The 22,039-nt window shown below is 36.7% G+C and overlaps 1 protein-coding gene across 4 annotated transcripts in view; it reads right to left on the bottom strand.

The window, feature by feature from the left end:
• Nucleotides 1-22,039, bottom strand: part of LRRC69 (leucine rich repeat containing 69) — a 90,709-nt gene that overhangs the window by 37,109 nt on the left and 31,561 nt on the right. For 3 of the 4 annotated variants that reach the window (XM_025871487.2, XM_073892951.1, XM_073892952.1), the window contains exons 4-5: nucleotides 15,651-15,846; nucleotides 12,641-12,712 (exon numbers count right to left, since the gene is read on the bottom strand). In XM_025871487.2, coding sequence (XP_025727272.1) covers nucleotides 12,641-12,712; nucleotides 15,651-15,846 — 268 coding nt within the window. The remainder of the gene's footprint in view (nucleotides 1-12,640; nucleotides 12,713-15,650; nucleotides 15,847-22,039) is intronic. The other variant, XM_073892950.1, reaches the window with a different exon arrangement.

The raw sequence follows: 22,039 nt of genomic DNA, 5'->3' as shown, positions 1-22,039 counted from the left end.
GGGATCGAGCCCCACATAAGGCTCCTGGCTCAGTAGGGAGCCTGCTTCTCCCTCTCCCTCTGCTCTCCCCCTGCTCATGCTCTCTCTATCTCTGTGTCTCAAATGAATAAATAAAATCTTTAAAAATAAATAAATAAATAAAAATATGCTCCAACCCCAGTATGTTTTCTTTCCCTCAATAGTAAGGTTAGAGCTTCCTTTTGTAGAGGGACTTCAGATGTTACCAATTGTTCCTCCTAATTACTAGGCACAAAAAGCAAGAGCTTGCAGAGTTAACTGCTAATCTCCACTCCTCATCTCAAATGAAACTATGCTTTTAGTTCTCCTAAAGAACACATTTCCAGAGGTCTTGACTTCAATTTTCTAAAGTTAGCCAGAGCCTACAGGAGTATAGCAGGCTTCAGAGATCAGACCTTTCTCTGGCTAGTTCAACACGCCTTCCACAAAAATCAAAAGAATATACAATCTTGACAAATAGAAACAATCTATAATAATAAAGCATGGTATAGTTATATAAATTACTACCAGTAATTAAGAATATTTGGACTTTGAAGTGGCCTAGGTTTGAATTTCAGCTCTGTTAGAGGTGCATTAATCTCTTTCCACAGCCTCAATTTTCTCATCTGTAAAATGGGAATAGCAATAGTACCCATCTCACAGACCTATAGTGAGGATTAAACAAGATGATGTTTCTAAAGTGCTTAACACAAAACCAAACACATAGTTTTCAAAAAATATTAGTTATCACTTTTTGTTTTTACATAGTAACTTTTATATATCTTCCTTAGCATGATATTGTTTCCAGCAAGCATCTGTGACCCAGGTAGACAAAACTCTTACTAACAATATAACAATACATTCACAAATGGAAGAGCATGCCTCCCATGATGGCCTTTGCCCACCCCTGCTGGTTCTTCCCCTCAGACCCTATCTACTCTGGGGAAGTTTCTTGCCAGAACTTCCTAAAGGGAAGTTGCCCTGGTATTAACATATGAAAGAACCACTTTCTGGGCCGAGTTCCCTGACACCTCTGAGTAATTGTCTTTTTGATACACAAGTGATTATTTTCCCCTCATTATGTTCCAGAACCTTGAGTCTTTACTGTCCCTAATCACTATACATACCTATCTCCCCATTATACCTTCTCTGCACACTATTGTGATTTTTTGCATATGGGCACTTAAAGGGAAAAAAAAGTGAGAGAAAGCTAACATTTATACAGTGAGTAGTTTTTATAAATTTATTTGATGCTTGCCTCATAAAAGTCTTATAAATAATGAGAAAAGTGACCCCCTTCCCTCCTACCCTCACTGCTGATTATAAATAAAATGTTAAATGCTCTGTAACTTAATATAAGGAGCTATGGAAGTCTCCTGGGATACCTACTCAGCCAGTGCTTAGGTTTTTATTTTTGTTTTGGTTTGTATTTTAATATATTATCAATTACCTTCCAAGAACTTCAGGTGGCTTATGATAGAAGACTTATAAATTGTGGCAAATAAAATGAGAGTTCAAAAATATGAAAAAGATGAGGATTCTCAAACTGTAATTTCTCAGGGGTGCCTGGCTGTCTCAGTCGGTAGAGCGCGCAACTCTTAATCTCAGGGTCATGAGATAAAAGCTTACATTACCATCTGCCAAGCACTCCCCTAGGCAGTAAGAACATAGTAATGGGGTTATCTGCTGGCTCACCTCCTGGGTGTGCAGCAACAGGCCTACCACACCTCCACCTTGCTGGGATCCTTCAGCTTCTCAGACTCTTGGGCCAGGTATGTGTGTTTGCTCCATGACAAAGGGTCCTTGCTTTGGCAGCACACCCACATCAACAAGAATGACGCCTCAAAAAAGAGAACAAGAGGTAGTACTGACTGCCAGGGACTTAATCAGTATGGATATAAGTAAAATGTCAGAACTAGAGTTCAGAATAACGATTATAAAGACACTAGCTGGGCTTGAAAAAAAACATGGAAGATTCTAGAGAATCCCTTTCTGGAGAAATAAAAGAACTAAAATCTTAATCAAGTCAAAATCAAATGGGCTATTAATGAGATGCAATCAAAAATGGAGGCTCTAACTGCTAGGATAAATGAGGCAGAAGAGAGAATTAGTGATAGAGAAGACCAAATGATGGGAAACAAAGAAGCTGAGAAAAAGAGAGAGAAACAACTACTGGATCACAAGGGGAGAATTTGAGAGATAAGTGATACCATAAAGTGAAACAATATTAGAATAATTGGGATATCAGAAGAATAGGAAAGAGAGAGAGGGGCAGAAGGTATATTGGAACAAATTATAGCTGAGAACTCCCCTAATCTGGGGAAGGAAACAGGCATTCAAGTCCAGGAGGCACAGAGAACCTCCCTCAAAATCATTAAAAATAGGTCAACACTTTGACATATAATAGTGAAGCCTGCAAATCTCAGAGACAAAGAGAAAATCCTGAAAGCAGCTGGGGACAAGAGGTCTGTAACCTACAAGGGTAGAAATATTAGACTGGCAGCAGACCAATTCACAGAGACCTGGCAGGCCAGAAAGGACTAGCATGATATATTCAGGGTGCTAAATAAGAACACAGTAATGAATAAACAGACAAGCATTCTGCTTTCATGGGAATTTACATTCCCTTGGGCATAAAAGAATGGATTGTGGATAAAGACATACAATAAGCAAGTGAACAAATAAACATACATTTATAACAGTCCCATAAAGAAAATTTTAAGAATTGAGATAATAGAGTAATGAGATGGCTACTTTGATTGGGTATCCCGGGAAGGCTTTCCTGAGAAGTTGATACCTGATCTGAGACCTATAACGACATAGAAAAACCGGGCATGCAGAGATGAGGGAAGACTATTTCCTCAGGAAGGCAGGAAATAAGGAGACCATACATACCTCTTAACCAGAGAACCATACCTAGTATCTATTTAACAGCAAGAGAATGGTTTGAATGAGTCAAAGTTAGAGTACTTTGCTACTTCATATTCTGATACCTGCAGAAGAGTCCTAGAAACAAGCAGAAGTGATCATTAAAGAAAAGGAAATGCATTGGCTGTTGAAGAAGGTAACTGAGTTTTTTTGGAATGAAGTCACTCAAGTTTTCTTACTGTCTTAATGAAATCTATCAAAAACTTACAAATCCAGTAATGGAAAAAAGGTAATTCAGACAAAATATCTCAATAAACATAAATATATATCAGAAATCTTCAAGGCATCAAAGAACATAAAAGACCAACAGAAAAACCAAGACAGGATCTAGGAGCACATAAATATCCAAAGATTTGAGTCTCACATTTTTTTTCCTGAGAAAGAAGTCTCACAATTTTTCCCCTGAGACCAGAAAGAAATTTTCACCTAGGAATAAGGGTAAATAAAAAAATACCCACCCCACTGGATAGCAGTCCAACTTTGACTATTCTGGGTGACTCTTAAGCATTGAAACTAAAGTGACACCATATTCTTATTTCCATTGTACTAAAGGGTGCCATTACATCACTGTCAAAGTGGCAGAAGAAAATGTCTCTAGGAAGTTACAGCATCTGAGGCCTCAAGTTATTCTCAAAAATAGTTTTTCAAATACAATGTCCTAAATATAATCAAATATAACCAAGCATTATAGCATTATACAGTAATATCACTATGTTGTACACCTGCAACTAATATAATATTGTGTGTCAACTACACTTTAATAAATACATGTGTTCAATATATATACATATATGTGGGTGCATTTATATACACACAGAGAGAGAATATTCATCTATATATATATATCACTAAGCACATAAAAAGAAAAGATGGTGCACTGGGTTGAATAGCATTTCTCTGGAGAACTCTGACTGATACAGGTAAATTAAACTGCACAAACAACAGACAACAGAAATCAACCCAAAAGTACTTCCCAATATGGAATTTATCAGACTCCAACATTAAAACAACTATACTTAATATGTTCCAGGAAATAAAAACCAAGCTTAAAATTTTCAGTAGATTACTGAAAAATATAAAAAGTAACATGGGGGCACCTGGGTGACTCAGTTGGTTGGGCATCTGCCTTCGGCTCGGGTCATGATCTCAGGGTCCTGGGATTGAGTCCCACATCGGGCTCTCTGCTCAGTGGGGAGTCTGCTTCTGCCTCTCCCTCTGCCGCTCTCCCTGCTTGTGCTCTCTCACTCTGTCAAATAAATAAATAAAACCTTAAAAAAAAAAAAAGTAACATGGTAGCACCACCTAGGTGGCTCAGACAGTTGAGCATCCAACTCCTGATCTCAGCTCAGGTCTTGACCTCAGGGTCATGAATTCAAGCCCCCCTTTAAAAAGAAAAAAAAGTAACATGGTAGATATGAAAAAGGACCAACCAAAAATTGTACCACTGAATAAAACTGAAAGAAATAACCTAATGGATGGGTTTAAAAGTACATTAGACACAGCCAAAGAATAAATTATTCCATTGTAAAATACATCAGGAGGAAATATTTAGAATGAGGCATAGAGACAAAAGGAGAGAAAACAGTGGGGGAGGGAAGGGTAAGACAAAAAACAGATACAGTGAGAAGCTGTAACATATAGCAAATTAGAGTTGCAAAAGAAGGGGGAGGAAGAAGCAATACTGAAAAAGACAATGCCTAAGAATTTTTCAAAAAACAATGAAAGACATTAATTTACATATCTAAGAAGCCCAATAAATTCCAGGTGGGATAAATAAAATGAAGTTTACATCTAGACACATCCTATTTGAAATGCAGGATATGAAAGACAATGAGGAAATGTTTAAAGTTGCCAGGAAAAGAAAAACAGGTTACCTAAGGAGCAACAACTACACTTCTCCCAGACCTCTCAACAGCAACAATAGAAGCTAGAAGACAATGGAAGAAAGTTTTGAAAGTAGTGAAATATAATACAGTCAATTTAAAATTCTATACCCAGTAAAATTTATTCTTCAAAAATCAAATTCAAAGAAACATAATTTAACTCAAACAAAAACTGTGAAACTGAACCACAGGTAGGCTCATTCTCAAAGGGAACTAAAAAAATGTGATTTGAGCTGGAAACAAATATAGAATCCCAAAAGGAAGACTGGAGATATGGGAAGAAATGAATAACAACAAGAATGCGAAAACTGCAGATAAATCTAAATGAATACTATCTGTGTAAAATAATAATAAAACCTTTTAAAATAAAAAATTATATTTAAAATATAATTGTATTTAAAATACAAAATTATAGTACACACAAAATATCTAAGAATGGAGGTCAACAAATAGAGTTAAAGTGTCGTAGTTTTTACATTGTCCAAGAGGAGGGTGTAAGTATTAATTAATAATACACTTTCATAAAGCAAGTAGGATTTTTTTAATTTTAAGGTAGTAAATTGAAAAAATAACAAAACTGTATAAAAATGCCTTACAAAGATTCTTAAAAATGGAATCACAAAAATTTCCAATCATACCAAAAGAAGAGATGAGAGAAAAAGGAACACAGAGTTAGTGGAACAGATTACAAAGATACAGGAAGATACTGAGCTAGCCCAAAATAAATCAGCAGCTACATTAAATTTAGATGAACTAACTGCTGCAATTTAAAGACAAAGGCTATCACACTGAACTTCTTAAAATGAAGAGTCATATGCTATTTATAAGAAATATATCCAAAACCTAAGGATACAGAAAGGTTGAAAGCAAAGAATTAAAATAGATGTATCCTGCAAGCATGAATCAAAATAAACGTAGCTGATAAAGCCACATTAATATAAGAAAATTCAACTTTAAAGCAAAAAGCATACGTAATTCAGAATACATAAGCACGAAGCCAAGACATCAAAATTTTAACAAGCACCAATGCCGATTCTTACGCAGTCCCAAATTTATTTAATAAGGATATATTTTATAAGGATTACAATCTGGAAAACACAGAGGAATAAATAGTAAATCTTTAAAACCAGGGTTTCCAAACCAAGACACTGACATTTTAGACCAGATAATACTTTGTTACAGGGGACTGTCCTGCACATGATGGGACATTTAGCAGGATCTCTAGCCTCCACCCACTATATGCTAACAGAACCACCGCAATTCCTCAGTTGCGACAGCCAAAAATGTCTCCAGATACTGCCAAATGTCGCCGAAGGGCAAAATCTTCTCTGGTTGGATATTACTGCCTTAGACCAACTTCTTCGTTACTCATTCTCACCAATCAGTGTTTCGATTTTTCTAGCAGAACAAAGCCGTTATGTTTGTTTGTTAGGTAAAGTCCATATCCACCCAATCCATCCATCCACCCATCTGTCCACTTAGCAAGTATTTATTGGGTGCCTAGTTTGCAAGACACACTGTTCGAGGAGTTGGGAATACATCAATGAAAAAAGACAAAAATCCCTACTTTCATAGAGCTTACATTTGGGGGTAGGGGTGTGCAGTAGAAAAAACTCACCATCTAAATCAAAATCAATGCTTAAATAGGCTGCCTAAGAACTACATTACTGAATTTCAGTCCAAGTCTCTCTAAAATTTTTCTCATTTTTTATTAGGTTTACCCCTTGAAAAACACTGGCCCTCATTTTGAAATCATTTAAACTCAGCTTTTATCACACAGCAGAAAAAAACAGTAGCCCTGACTCGACTCTATGAGCAAATAACCCTATGCTTCCTTTTCTCTCAACAAGTGAAGTGTATGTTACCTAAATTTTGGGGTCTACATTTTGAGAATGAAAAGCATCCCCTTTGTCACCTCAATCACTCTTTAGCCACTTGGCTAGAACAAGAGTAATAAATAAAACTTCCAAGAGTAACCAGCGACAGTTAAACACTGTACACCACCCATCACACGATGTGGAACGGGGTACTCCAGAGCAGTTACAGTCAGTCATTAGGGACCAGCCCATCCCTAATTCTGAGAAGAGCACATAGAGAAGTAAAATGGCAGAACTCAGATTATTTACTTTAGCTAAGCGAGGAATATCAGTTACACCTGTAACTTAACAGAGCCCTCAATTTTTGAGCTAGAGTTTTAACAAAACCCTCACTGCATCCAGGGTAATATTTTATGAGTTTTCTCTATGCTTTTCATTTCAAAAAGTCTGTCTCATGAAATTTTAGAATTCGAAAGGTGAAAGAAGCAATCACATATAATTCGACACTCTCCTCCCTGCCTCCCCCTATATAAGAAATAGCAGAAAACATGATCTCATTCTCGTAAAAGTAGTGACAGGCAAGGCATTTAGTCAAGTTTTGGAACTCACTGATTCTCTATTAGCTAAGCTTACATCACTTACATAAAACCACAGAGGCCACAAGGGGTTTTCATTCGGCAAGCATTGGCTTGTATCCCATTTTTTTTTAAAGGTCACTGAATGTTGTTTTAAATGTATATCTCCTAATAAACTAAGCCACTGAAGACAGCACCGACAACCAAAGAAAATATACTTTTTTTCAAATTAAGGTCAAATTTTAGAGACGATTTAATGAGCTTTAAGGATAGGGTACAGTTTTCCTTGATATTCAACAGAGACAGAAAATAAACTATAGACACGGGAATAAGAACAACGTGGATCTCTAATGTTGCTGTTCAAGAGGCAGAAAAGCAAAGGGGATGAAGTAGAGGAATGGAATTTCTCATGGGCTACTGAGCAAAGTGGATACTTCAAACCAAATCACTAGATGGTGGAGACATCTGGAGATGTCCTTGAACACAGCTTCATGGACACTTCCCTGCACATCAGTTTTAAACTTTTAGGCTACTTCCTAAACATCTTGCAACAGAGTTTCTGGACAGAAGTTTTGATACAAGACAAACATCACAATTTCATTTTCCCAGGCAATTCCTTTCCCATGATTGTACCGCACTTCTGATCACTCAAGCACATTTTTGATCATGGACATTTTGAAATTTTATATAACCATTCTCCATGTGTTCGGTCAGTTTCACAGTACTACTTCTCTCCATCCAAAGCTAAATGGCCTCCCTATGTGTAGTGCACATATTTGTATGTACTTGCTCATATAGAGAAAGCATTCTATTGAAGACAGGTGACCTCATTTGTAAATGATGAGAGTCATTCAAAAATAAAATGCCTTTCTTCACTTGGATTTTGAATTAAGCACAGAAAAGTAAAACAAAAGACACTGGGAGCATTTGTGAAATATTTAGGCTTTATGGATTAAACAACTATGAGACTGAAGTGACACTAAGCCAGAGTATGTGCCATGCTAGATGCAGGACACCATAACAAGATATGCTTAGACTGGCATGGATCAAAATCAGTCAGCATCAGCTACAAATAGAGAAACCATTTTAAACTAAAGGTATTCGAGGGAAGAAAGGACATCAGGATAAGTAATAGGCAACAATTTCAGTAAAGGGCGTTCAGTAACGAGGGGTCCTATTTTCAGAGGAATCCAGTGTGACAATCAGAAAACAAGTGAGCAAGTGAGCCACAGGGCAAAAGGGTGAGACAGAAATAAACAGAATCACTGGTGAAGATCCAGGGAAAGAAGGACCCCCTTCGGGGAAATTGTTTGTTGGTTCTGTTTTATTGCTTAGCCAAGGTAGGCCAGAAGACTGTAAATGGGTCTGCAGAGGAAAATAACTTGGAACCTATTCTGGCAAAAAGCACATGGAGAACAGAAAGCATAGTAAAGTACTATAAGACTGTACCCTCCCCCCACCCCAGTATACCTGCATCTACAGATCAGTGATTATCCTGCTTTTGGCAAGTTAAAATCATTCAGGTGCTCTCATGTGTTAAAAGCATGCAAAAGTGTCCCTGCATTTGGGATGGATTCAGTGGCAGGTAGCTCAGACCAAACTTTAAAATAAAAAGAAAATAACATTTACTATCTACCATGGGCCAAGCACCAGTAAAAGCTTTATACGGATAATCTCATTTAATCATTTATTCATTCTATATTTGCTGAACACCAACTGTTGTGTCAGGCCCTTTCCCAACAATGTTATAAGTGTTATTAATATCCCCAATTTCCATAGGGAAAAAAATGAAACATAAAGTGATTGAGTTATGTGTTCAAGGTCACACAACTGGTAAATTGCTAACTTAGGCATATTTAATTTTTGTTTGGGAACAGTGGATTCAAATAGTCTCTTTGCCATTCAAATGATTTGTGTTTCTGAGAAAGTTAACTTACATTTTTTTCTCCTGTGTTTCTCATACTGTGAAAGGGGAAAGTGTTTGCACTGTTCTCAAATTTGATTTATGATGACTCTGAAGAATTCTTGAAGGAAAAAGGGGGGGGCGCTGATAAAATGGAATAGGTGCTATAACTATTATCCCTCCCATAAATAGTCCAAACATATTTTTCTCATGACAACACCACTGCATGAGGCTTTTTCTCCTTGTATTTTTTTCTTATGAAAACACTATATGCCTACAGATCTTAGGCATATACAAATACTCAAGATTCTTAACCCTGACACAGAACCTCTTTATGGAGGCCACGGCTTCAAATGAATATTAATATCATGAATTTGAAACTGAAAGCAAACAGCAATTGTGGAAAACGACGGGTTGGCTATGGTTTACATCTTTTAAAGCATTTTTCCTCTATGTCTACCCTCAGCAAAGCACTTTCCCATAAGTTATCATATTTATATGTGTCCTTGTAAATATTTTACCTAGACCTGAGCCCCACTTCCAAATACAACCACCTGATGCAAATGGGAAACTTTTTAAAGACAAAACTTAGAGACTATTACAAGTTACATGATGACGGATTTGACCAAACTTCCCCCAAAATAAAGTTTAGTGTTTAAAGTCATATGCTAAAAATCTCTTCAATGTTTAGATTGGCTGATAAATAAATGTTTAAGAGGTGGTGTCAATGGTATACATTGACCAAGTGCATCCACAGGGTGGCTGAAGAGGAGCAACATATAAAACTCAGCTTCCAACTTTATAGGCATTCCTTGTGTTCACAAACCAAAATCCTAGTTTCTCTGTAAAATATTTTCCAGAGCATACAAGTATTGTATTTGTTCAAGGTGTGTTCCTTGAGCATCGTTTTAGCGAAGACACAGGGAAGCTCTCAGAACCCAAACTCCCTGTGAGATGAAAGAAAGGTCTCATTTATTTGTATAGCATAACAGAGACTGCCCCTGCCTGTCATTCCTGAGACAAAGAATTTGTTGCTCAGTATTTTTTTTTTTAATCAGAGGCAGAGTTCTAATATGGGAAGAGCCCTGGGCTTGCAGCTGAAAACCTTGAGTGCAAATCCAAGCTCTATCACTGCTCTACATTTCCATCCCAGGGTGCTCCAGGTGTGGTCCCCAGACTTGCAGCATCAGTATCATCTGAGAACTTAACCGGAACGCAAATTCTCGGGCTCCCCAACCTACTGAATCAGAAACTCTACAGGTATGGGCCAGCCCTCTGCCTTTTCACAAGTCATCCAGGGACTCTGATGCCCTCTTAAGTCTAAGGGGAACTGCTGTTAAGAAATTACTTCTCTGGAGCCTCAGTGCTAAACAGGAATAATAATACCAGATTGGTCTTCTTCAATGGGCTATTTAGAATTAAACTGTTATAAATATTTAGTAACATGCAAAATTGCTTTGCAAGTCTGCTAATTACTAAATAATTGTGAAGTACTGCTTTAGAAATATAACTTTTAGTGCCACTTCTCAATCTGAAAAGTACAGTCATGATAGTTCAGGCAGTTAGACTAACGGAGGATTCTGATCACAAGGGTTACAGAAATGTGAAGTTTTCTGTTAGGTCTGCGAATGTTTTATAGATATTTTGTTATAAACTTCACATCAAAGGCAAATGTCATGATGCTCCCTGGTGATCATCATTAAAACTTTTTCTCACTTTTGTCAGGTCAACTTTTTCTTCAAATGACTGCAATTTGAAAAATAACTGGGCTCTTGAGGGAAAGAGGAGCTGGAGAAAGATCGCTGCTTAAAAGATTTTTTTAAAAATTTAAAAATAATTGTTTCGAGGGGACTAAAAACCTCAGTAATTTACTCAGCTTACCGTCTACCTGCAAGGCAGACTTGAAAAGAATTACTCTCCTATGTGGTTGGTATAAACTCTAACGGTCCCACGGAAATGGTGGCACCGGAAGACTGCTTTGGAAAACCTGGAAGGCATCACAGGGCAGAGAGAGGTGAGCTAAGACTTGCAGGCTGATAAGACCTGATTGCCTTTACCAGGTCAATATCAACAACATCCAATCATTAAACATTCAAAATTGTGTATGTTTGGAAGATAATCTGGCGATTCCTACACAGTGCATTTGTTGTGAGGAGCACTTACACCTGAAATGAATGTTATGCTGTATGTTAACGAACTGGAATTTAAATAAAAACTTTTCAAAAGAAGTAAACATTGCCATATGAGTCAGCAATTCCACTTCTAGGTATATACCCCAAAGAAATGAAAATAGAAACTCAAAGAGACAGTTGTACAACCCGTGTTCATAGCAGCATGATTCTCTATAGCCGAAAGGTGGAAGCAACTCAAGTGCCCACTGACAGATGAATGGATAAACAAAGTGTAACAGATACGTACAATGGAACATTATTCAGCCTTTAGGAAGGAAAGAAATTCTGACACAGGCTATAACATAGATGATCTTTGAAGACATGTTAAATGAAATGCGGTCACAAAAGGACAAATTATTGTATGTTTCCATGAGGTATACTATACTTAAATGAGGTTCCCAGAGTTGTCAAATTTGTAGAGACAGAAAGTAGAACGGTGGCTGCAAGGGGTTGGGAGGGGAGGGGAATGGGAGATAGTGTTTAAGGGGAACAAAGTTTTAGTGGGAGAAGACAAAACACTTCTGGAGACAGTTGGCGATGGCTGTGCAACACTGTGAATATATACCTAGTGCTGCAGAACTGCACACTTACAAATGGTGAAAATGGTAAATTTTATGTTATATATATTTTAACACAATTAAAACTACATTTTTTTCTAAAACAGACTTTACACTCATTTTTCACATTTGAGTCGCCTTGAGTGCAAAAAAAATTTTTCTAAGGGTAAAAAGGACTCAAATTTCAGTTTGAAGTTGATCAATCAGCAAAAGTATTTAACAGATCAAAAACTATTTGTTGAATACCTTCCGGATTGATGAGCTTCTAATTATTACCCTGCATGTGGAACTATGCTTGCTCGGGTATAAAAATGCAGTATGAAAAACTGCCATTTCTTTCTCAAAAGTCAAACATTGCCAAGACCAACTGTTCCTCAGTTTTTTGAAATACAGTAAAGTCAAAATTCATTTCCAAATGGGAAAAAGTGTATTTTTCGTTGTTCATGTCTCAAAAGCAACTAACAAAAGTGTCACCTTGGATTAATTACAAGGGATAAAAATGTATGCTCTGGAAAGTCATATTTCCAAAAAGTCTGAGGTGACCAAAGCAGCATAAAATAAAAAACATTTAAAATATTTATGATAGCAATCAGAGTTCACTTAGTTCAAACAATCTAAGCAGGCAGAGAACACATAGGAAGGAATGGGAGAGAACAGGTTTTGAAATTCTAGAACAAACAAAATCTTTGAGTCATTTGTATAATACAAGGTTCCAATTACAAGGTTTTACGACTGCTCATATTTTTCTAATCTCAATAGCATATAAACAAAGTTATATTTCATTTATAATAGAGGTAGACTCTACTTACTCCTGATGGAAATGTCTGAATAAAATTTCCAGCTATGTCTAGGATTCTTAGGTTTATAAGATCACAAAGTCCCTGTGTCAGAAAACAAAAGAGAGAGATTTTTAAAAATCTAAAAATATTGCTTCCAACTTCAAACTTGATGGGATTGACCATCTTTCCTAATTACCTGATCAATGCTTCAGTACCTCCTAAGATCCCTATGTCCTGGGGTGCCAGATTCTCTGTGGTCTCCATTTCCTCCAGGGCAACATAACATGGTGGCCAAAAGTTAGGCTATTTGTAGGTTCAGATCTGACGTCTGACACTATGTAACTATGGACAAATTTCTTAATCTCTTTGCACTTCAGTTTCCCCATTTGTAAAACGAAAATGGTAATGGAAGCTCTTACTTTGATATGGTTATTGAATGGATTAAATAAGTTACTAATCAGAAAGTGCTTACTGAGGGCCTTATACTGAGAACTTAGTAGACATTACTAAATTTAAAATACAAAGAACTTTTGAGAAACAGAAAACAGATGTAAAAGGTCTATCAACAATTCCAAAGGCATTTATTTCACATCTACCTTTTGCTTAGCACCGTGCTAACGCAATCCTTTCCTTATAAAAATAAAATAAAATCTGTTAATGTCTCTATCTACATGCCCACTGTGACTGAATGGACATATACGTTCACACCCATGTGCAGACATACACATAATTTATAATGTACCAGGGACTCCTGGGTGGCTCAGTAAGTTAAGTATCCAACTCTTGATTTCAGCTCAGATCATGATCTCAGGGTCCTGGGATCAAGCCCCACGTGGAGCCCAGCGTCAAGTTCCACGCTCAGCGTGGGGTCTGCCTGAGATTCTCTCTCTCCCTCTCTCTCTCCCTTTGCCCCTCCCCACCTCATGCTCATGCTCTCTCTTCTAAGTAAATAAACAAAATCTTTTAAAAAATTAAAAATATAGAAATAAATTTAAAAAAATTTTTAAATATAATGTACCAGAAAATGATTCATAATTTGTTCATTATCAAAGCAAATGAGTATTTCCTATAATGCCTTACCATTTATAATGCAGACCAAAAAGAACAATGATAGACTGAATCATATTAAATGTACAAGGACATATGATCATAGGCATTCTTTACATAATAATTCAGGACTGGACTTAGTAGCATTTAAATTTTTTGAAGTCCAAAATCCTCATGATTTAAAAAAAATTGTAGGAAGAGTACTGTTTGAAGTACAGACTTTTAAGTCAGACAGACATGGATTTAAGCCCCTTCTCTGACCTTTGCAAACTGTGTTCAAGTCATATAACCCTCGGTTCCTTATTTTAAATGGGTAGGGGCCCTGGGTGGCTCAGTTGATTAAATGTCTGCCTTTGGCTCAGGTCATGATCCCAGGGTCCTGGGACTGAGCCCTGCATCAGGGATCCCTGCTCAGCAGGAAGTCTGTTTTTCTCCCTCTCCTTCTCCCTCTGCCCCTCCCCAATGCTCATGCTCTCACTCGCTCTCCCTCTCTCTCAAGTAAATAAAATCTTTAAAAAAAAATAAAATAAAATGGGTAAATAAGAAAAGCAACATCACAGAGTTGTTATGAACACTAAATAATATAATGCTTCATGACAATGATTGTGGTACTACTGTTACTGTTTTTCCCTCAAATAAAGGTATTACACTTTTAATAGATTTAGTTTGTAATTCTGAGAACTGTTTCTACTCATTTACAAAAATTAGGATTTTTTAAGGAATTGAAGAATAAAATTTTTGAAATATACTTATTTACAGCCTACAACTTGCTATATTTTCACATATCACATTACAGTGTGCACAGAATTTTTATTTATTTATTTTTATTTTATTTTTTAAGATTTTCTTTATTCATGAGAGGCAGAGAGAGCGAGAGGGAGGGGCGGAGGCAGAGGGAGAAGCAGGCTCCCCGCTGAGCAGGGAGCTGTATGTGGGGCTCGATCCCAGGACTCTGGGATCATGACCTGATCTGAAGGCAGACCCTTAACCAACTGAGCCACCCAGGCTCCCAGAATTTTTAAAGGGAATATCCTCTTGAGAAAAAATGAAACAGCAGGAATTGATCTACTTTTTGTATTCCTCAATTTACTGCATGACATGAATTCCCCCTCCTATCAAATTAACTTTAACTTGCATAGGGAAGGAAGGTAAACCCAGTGACAAGTTCCTAGCAGGAAACAATACTCTCAAACTGGGAAATTTGAGGAGAGTTTAATAAAGCCACCATTTATAAAAGTTTGGTAAGATTCCCACAACATTCCCAAAAGCTGGCAACAGCAGGGAGTTCTTTACTGCCATGGGCCTGAAGAACCAAGGGGAGGTAGTAATGGTCCATATGAGGATAACCTAATATTCCCCATGGTCTGCCAGAAAAGTGTGCACGCAACTTATGACATCCTATCAGGAATGGTACCAGGGGAATACCATCTGGTATTCACTCTCCTCCTGCCCTTTCAAGTCCTATTAGCCAGAGGACAAAGGAGCTTACTGATGCCCATGCAGGTCAGATTTCCAGGCACAGAACATGTTGGAAAAAGATGGATAGTAGATATGTAGGAAAAATGGAAGACATATAGCACATATTCCAAAACCAAAATGTACTTACAATTGATGCCATACATAGGTTGCCAGATAAAATACAAGAGGTTCCCTTAAATTTACATTTCAGACAACAATTTTTTTTTTAGTATAAGTATATCCCATGCAATATTTGGAACACACATACACTAAAAAATTATTCCTTCCTTATCTGAAATTCAAATTTAAGTGAGCATCCTGTATCCTTATTTACTAAATCTGGCATCCCTAGCTATGTGGAATAATCCAAGTTATAACCCTCTTTTGTGATAGGGCTTTGGGAACTGACTATGCCTAATCGGAGGGAAAGTAAATGATGGCTTGTATTCAGATGTCCAAACCTATTCCATAACCACTCCCCATTGTGTCATAATGAGTTCTTCCCCAAGAAAATTTGGTTCCATGTTTTCCTTACCTCTGGCAAAACTTCAATGTTGTTCCTGACCAGAAGAAGCTTCCGGAGCTTCTTCAAGAACTTAATCTCTTCAGGTATACAAATGAGCTGATTGTAGTTAAGCTGAAGTTCAGAAAGATTCTTAAGAAAACAAAGTCCTTTAGGAATGCTGGCTAGCTGGTTATGATTTATACTCAAATATGTAAGACTTTTCAATCTAAAAAATAAAGCATATGAATGAAATTTATGAGAATAAGAAAGCCCATTGTACTTATCAGAAGCCATGTGTCAATTCATTTTTTTGTAGCTCGTCTAAGCCTTACTTTAGTCATGGGTTCACAACTGCTACAAATACTTTGAGCATAAAAAAATCTTTACTATAATTTAACCTTTAAAGATATTTTATAATCAGATAGCTTATGTTAAAAGAATTTTAGGTAATCAAAACCTCAATTTAAGGGCGCCTGGGTGGCTCAGTTGGTTAAGTGACTGCCTTCGGCTCAGGTCATGATCCCGGAGTCCCGGGATCGAGTCGCACATCAGGCTCCCTGCTCAGCAAAGGAGCCTGCTTCTCCCTCTGACCCTCCCCCCTCTCACGTACTCTCTCTCTCATTCTCTCTCTCTCAAATAAATAAATAAATCTTTAAAAAAAAAACTTCAATTTAAGAGAGAGAAAACTCTATTTTCACTTTTTGTATGTATACATTGGCTATAATAAAAAAAGAAGCCAGAAGACAAAGGAGGACATAGATGTGCATAAATATACACATACATATATACATGGATATAAATGGATAGAGGTATAGATATAGATTTAAATATCCTGCACCAAACAGATGTGAGAACTACTTAGTTGCTGCAGAAGATACAAAGATGAATCAGCCACAAATTCTGGCCTTATGGATATCATGGTCTAGAAGGAGATATTAGAGCCATAAAATGAAGATAGGAAATGCCATCAGAGAGGGAGAAAGGGATTAAGGAAATCTGAGTTTCTAGTTGCAGGTATGGTAGTAAAGTATATCACAAACATTTTGGAAGAATAAACATTTGAACTTGGCTTTGAGTAACAGAACTCGTAAAACCAGGGCAACAGAGGCAACATAATAAGCTGAGAAAAATATTATATTTTGAATAAAGAAGCAAAAGAAATTAGTAATGTTCAGCATCAACTATGTACCTGTGCATGAAACTATATCGTCAGCACAACCCTAAGGCTGGAATTATTACCCTTAATTTAGAAATGAGGAAAATAAAGGAGAGAGGCAGTAAACAACCTGCCCAAATTACCCATCTAGTAGATAACACTGTCAAGATTCAAATGCAGATGTGTCTGTTTGCAAAGCAAAGAATGAAAATATATAATAATCTCAAGGTCCAATGTGTTAAGATTAAAGTAATAACAGAATGAGGTGATGTTTCTTAGACCATTAAAAAAGGGGGCCTGGAGGGAGGAAAGTGGTCAGAGTAGGTGAAGGGGACTGGGGGAAGACTACAAACCTGACAAGAAAAGCCATGTGAATAGATGAGATTGACAGGAAGAACAACAAAAAGGGCAGGAGAAGACAGAGAAGTGGGAAAGATTCTTGAGGAATGTGAACATCTGACCAAAACAAAAACAAAAACAAAAAAGGCACCTAGAAAAGGCTTGAATAGAGAAACAGGAGATGAACCAGGTTAACAAGGAATCTTTAAAGGTATAGGAGGAGAGAATTTCAAAATTAAAGAGATGGTCAACACTGTAAATGTTAAAGAGAGGTAATACAAACAACACTACTAGAACCAAAAGCAGGGTCATAGACTACAAAGTCGCTATTTAAAAAATCTATTGCACTTCTAAACTATAGCCATAAAAATTGGAAAAGAAAAGTTCTAAAAACCCCATTTACAGTAACATAAAAAAAAAAAACACCATAAAATAGTTAGGAAAACATTTAACAAAGGATATGAGAGAACTCTATACCAAAAACTGTCAACTATGACTGAGAAAATTTAAAGGAGCTCTAAATAAAAGTAGGGTTATGTCTTGTCCACATGTAAAAAGAAACAACATTGCTAAGATGCCACTTCTCCACAAATTGATCTACAGTTCAACTTAGTGCAGATAAAAATCTTCTTTAAAGATTTATTTATTTATTTTAGAGAAAGAGCGCGCACAGCGGGGAGAGGGAGAAGGAGTCTGAAGCAGACTCTGTGCTAAGCTCGGAGCCCCATGCTGGACTCTATCTCACGACCCTGAGATTACAACCTGACCTGAAATGAAGAGTTGGACCCTCAACTGACAGCACCACCTAGGCGCTCTCCCAAATAAAAATCTTAAAGTTTCCTTGTGTAAAAATTGACAAGTCAATTTTAAAATTTACATGGATATTCAAAATACCTAGTGTGACCAAAACTATAATAAAAAATAGTCAAAGGACTTGCATTAACTGATTTCAAAGCTTACAGTAATTAAGATAGTATTTAGAGAAATTATAGAAAAATAGAACAATGCAATAGAAGGGAGAGTTCAAATAGACATATAAATGGTCATTTGATTTTGGGAGTGTCAAGGCAACTCAATTAAGAAAAGACAGTCTTTCAACAAATGGTGCTAGAACAACTGGATAAACATATGGGGAAAAATAAACTTTGACCATTACCCGACATCACACACAGACATTAATTTGTGATGACTCATAGACCTAAATATAAAAACTAAAACTATAAAGTTTGTAGAAGAAAATATAGGATAATGTGGGAAAAAAGTGAACTTTGACTATAACCCCACACTGTGCACAAGCATTAATTTGAGATGAATCATAGACCTAAATATAAAAACTAAAACTATAAACATCGTAGAAGAAAATATAGGATAATATCTTGATAACTTTGGGGTAAGCAAATATTTCCTTAAAAGGCCACAGAAAGCACTAATCTTAAAATAAAATTGGCCTTCATCAAAGTTAAAAACTTCAGTTCACCTAAAGGTACTGTTAAGAAAATAAAAGGCAAGCCACATACTAGAAGAGATATCTGCAATACATAACACTTATCAAAACACTTGTATCCAGAATGCATAAGGAACTCTTACAACTCAATGCGAAGAAAGAAAAAAAACAAAAAAAAACACAAATTTTTTTCAATGAAAAAATACTTGATACAAACAGTTCACAAAAGACATAAAAATAAGGAATGAGAACATGAAAAGGTGCTCAACTGTCATTAGACATTAGGGAAATGCAAACTAAAACTACCATGAGATATGACTTCATACCTACTGCAGTGGTTAACATTTTAAAAACTGCTGGAATGTAAAATGGTACAACCACTTTGCAAAACTACTGGCAGTTCTTAATAAATTAACATATGCCTATAATCCTACTCAATGACTCTACAACTCTACTCCTAGGTATTGAAATGAAAAATAAATTAAATATGTCCACAAAAAGATTTCTACAAGAATATTTATAGTAGCTTAATTCATAACAGCCCCAAATGGGAAATAATCCAAATGTCCATGAACAGGCGAAAATAACTTGTGGCATAATTCATGCAATGAAATGCTACTGGGGATAAACAAAAGACAACGAATTGCTGACAAATGCAACATGGTGAATCTCAAAAAAAAATTTATGCTCAGCAGTAGACACAAAAGAACACAGACTGTATGATTCCACTTATTTAGTTCTAGGACAAGTAAGACTAATTTGTAGAGGTAGAAATAGAATAATAGCTGCTTGTGAGAGGTAAGAATTCAGGAAGTGTACATGAGGAAATCTGTGGATTGAAGGAAATGTTCAATACCTTACTACTGTGTGTACATTGGTCAAAACTCAATGAATGGAACACTCATGATTTTTGTGTAATTTGTATTCAGCAGAGAGAAAAGGCCATTAGATTTGATTGTCCAAAGGATACTAATGGTCCTTAAAAATAACATAAAGTAGAATGAAGACGGAAAAAAGATAATTTTAAGGGGTTAAGTAGAAAACAAAAGCAAAAGACAGATGGCAGTTTAAAGAAATTTGACTATAAAAGAAAGAACGAGGGAGCAAGAGAAAAAAAGACAAGAAGTAGACTTTGTCTTAAGGTCTACTTAAGGCAAGATAGAGAGGCTGAAAAGAAGGGAACGAGGGAGCCAAATTTCTTGGTAAAATAAGGAGCAAAGTCATTTGCAGAGAGGATACAGGGTCAAAACTGGATGACCCAGCGTTAAAAGAGAGTGAAAGTGTGTGGAGTAGGTCCTGTGAAAAAAGGGACAAGGAATTTTCTTCACTAACCACTGTTATAATCACGACTCTAATTGATTCTACTCTGAATTACTACTATGGCAGTTGGTTTTTCATTTTGTCGTTATTCCAAGGCATAAAGCTGAGCTCAGAGGCTACTGTAAATAGCCATCATTCATTGGGTGAGTAAAGAGCAGAAGGGAAAACAAGTATGTGTCATTGTTTCCATTTCCAGGAGCAGGGAGAACTTCACTCTTCCAAGAGAAAACTACAGGAAGCACACTTGCAGCTTCTCCCTGCCCCCCTTCCTCTCCAGTAGGCTGAAGAATAACTTCACTGAGTGGTGAATTTGGAGAAAGAACTGAGCCCACTGGCTTAGTCCCTTCCTTTCTCCCTTTCTTTCACAGAGATTCTGTCCCCAGGATGCCCACATTCTCCTTTTTCTTCCGTGGCTGTGCAGCCCTGCCCAAGACACAGTTGTTTAGGGGCAAAACTCTCTCCTGTCCAGGTTTCACTCCAAGTCCATGAACCAATACTCTGTAGTTTAAGTGAGCCAACAAAGAGAACTCTCCCCCTCCCAGATGCTAAACAAATGGAGAAATAAGATACGGGATTCGGAAAGAAGGGAATCACACGTCAGCATAGAGCTGACTCGAACATTCTCAGGCTCCCTACCAATCCTCCCCTGCATTAAACGTACCCACCCAGTCACAGACTTTCCTGCTAAGGAAGCTGCTTACTCGATGGCAGAGTAAAAAGAAAGACACTGAGCTATGTACACTCAATGCTTTTCCCAAATTCACCAATAAGTCAATCTTTCATCTCTAAAAAGGGAGGAACGAAAAGAAGAATAAAAATAACAACCCATAACAAGAAAAGCTAACATCCACTGAGCACTTAATATGTCCCAGGCTCAATCCTAAATATTTTTGACGAATTTGCCTATTTAACTGTCAAAACAACACTATGAATAGCACTATTATTGTCCTCGTGCTGCAGTTGAAGACACTAAGGTATTGGAAGGTGAAGAAAATTCACCAACATCAGAAAATGGAATCCAGCTTGAGGAAGTGACCAATCAGCCTACATATAGGACAAAGCCAGAATACAGACGATCCAGAATTATCTACAAAACAGTGTAGACTTACATATTTTGCAATACTACATTTTTCAGTGAAAGATTTCATTTCATATCATCTTCTAACATATCACTATAGATTTATACAGTTCTGTGACTATTATACTTAATACTTCAATCAGATCTAAGCTTAATAAATTGTGAAATCATAATATGTTATAGCTGAAAAGGTTTTGAAGTACATCTACTCAAAATTTTTCCTTTAGAGACAAGAAAGCTAAGGTGCAGTTAAATTACTTGACCAAAGTCGTAAGGCTAGCTGCACAAAGATATGACCTAGTTTGCCAGATCTTCCCTTTCTTTATTATATCACTGATACACAAATCCATTGATAAGCCAAATAAATGAAAGAGCAAGCAAACAACTATTGGCATTTTCATTGTTATAAATAGTCTTCTTCAAAAATTAGATCACTTAAAATTTTTTCAAGTCACTCTGACTTAAAACGTTACTTTCTCTGTGAAAATCTCTCTGGGAAGCATAATATATTGACTAGAAGTATAGACAAGTGAATTGGAATAGATTTTAGGTGCTGCACAAATCCCTTTGTTAAGGACTGTTCATAGTTCTGTATCCTTTAAAAATCTGGATGCTCTTATGTTGTAATACATCTGTTTCTATTCAACAGGCAATAAAAAGAGTCTCCAAAGTCAAGTAAACCCAAGTAGGTTTCTCTCCATCTGTCAGAGGAAAAACCCAAGAGAGTGTTTTGCCTGCAGAAGGACGAGGCCCTAAGCTGGCTCAAGAAAGCCACCGTAACAGCAGCCCATCTGTGCAGATGTGCAGGATAAGATGTGCAGCATTTTGTTGTTGTTGTTAATGATAATAAAATGTGGGGGTTTTTAACGAAAATGCTATCTTGATTTTCAACACTTTGCTTTTACATTACCTTTTCCATCAAGCTGAAAATGGTTTCCAGTACTTTATGAAATAAAATTTAATGTCCCCAATTCTGTATCAGAGCAAACCAAGAACTCTGGAGTTAGGAAATCAATAATGCAATCAACTTTAGAACTTTAGGTTTCAAACCCCCACTTTTACACTTAGACCACCGAGTCATG

Source organism: Callorhinus ursinus, unplaced genomic scaffold (genome assembly GCF_003265705.2).
Source record: "Callorhinus ursinus isolate GAN/ISIS: 27379988/994484 unplaced genomic scaffold, GSC_fseal_2.0 scaffold5, whole genome shotgun sequence".
Taxonomy (NCBI): domain Eukaryota; kingdom Metazoa; phylum Chordata; class Mammalia; order Carnivora; family Otariidae; genus Callorhinus; species Callorhinus ursinus.
The sequence above is the reverse complement of the archived record's forward strand: the minus strand, read 5'-3'. Positions and strand labels throughout refer to the sequence as shown.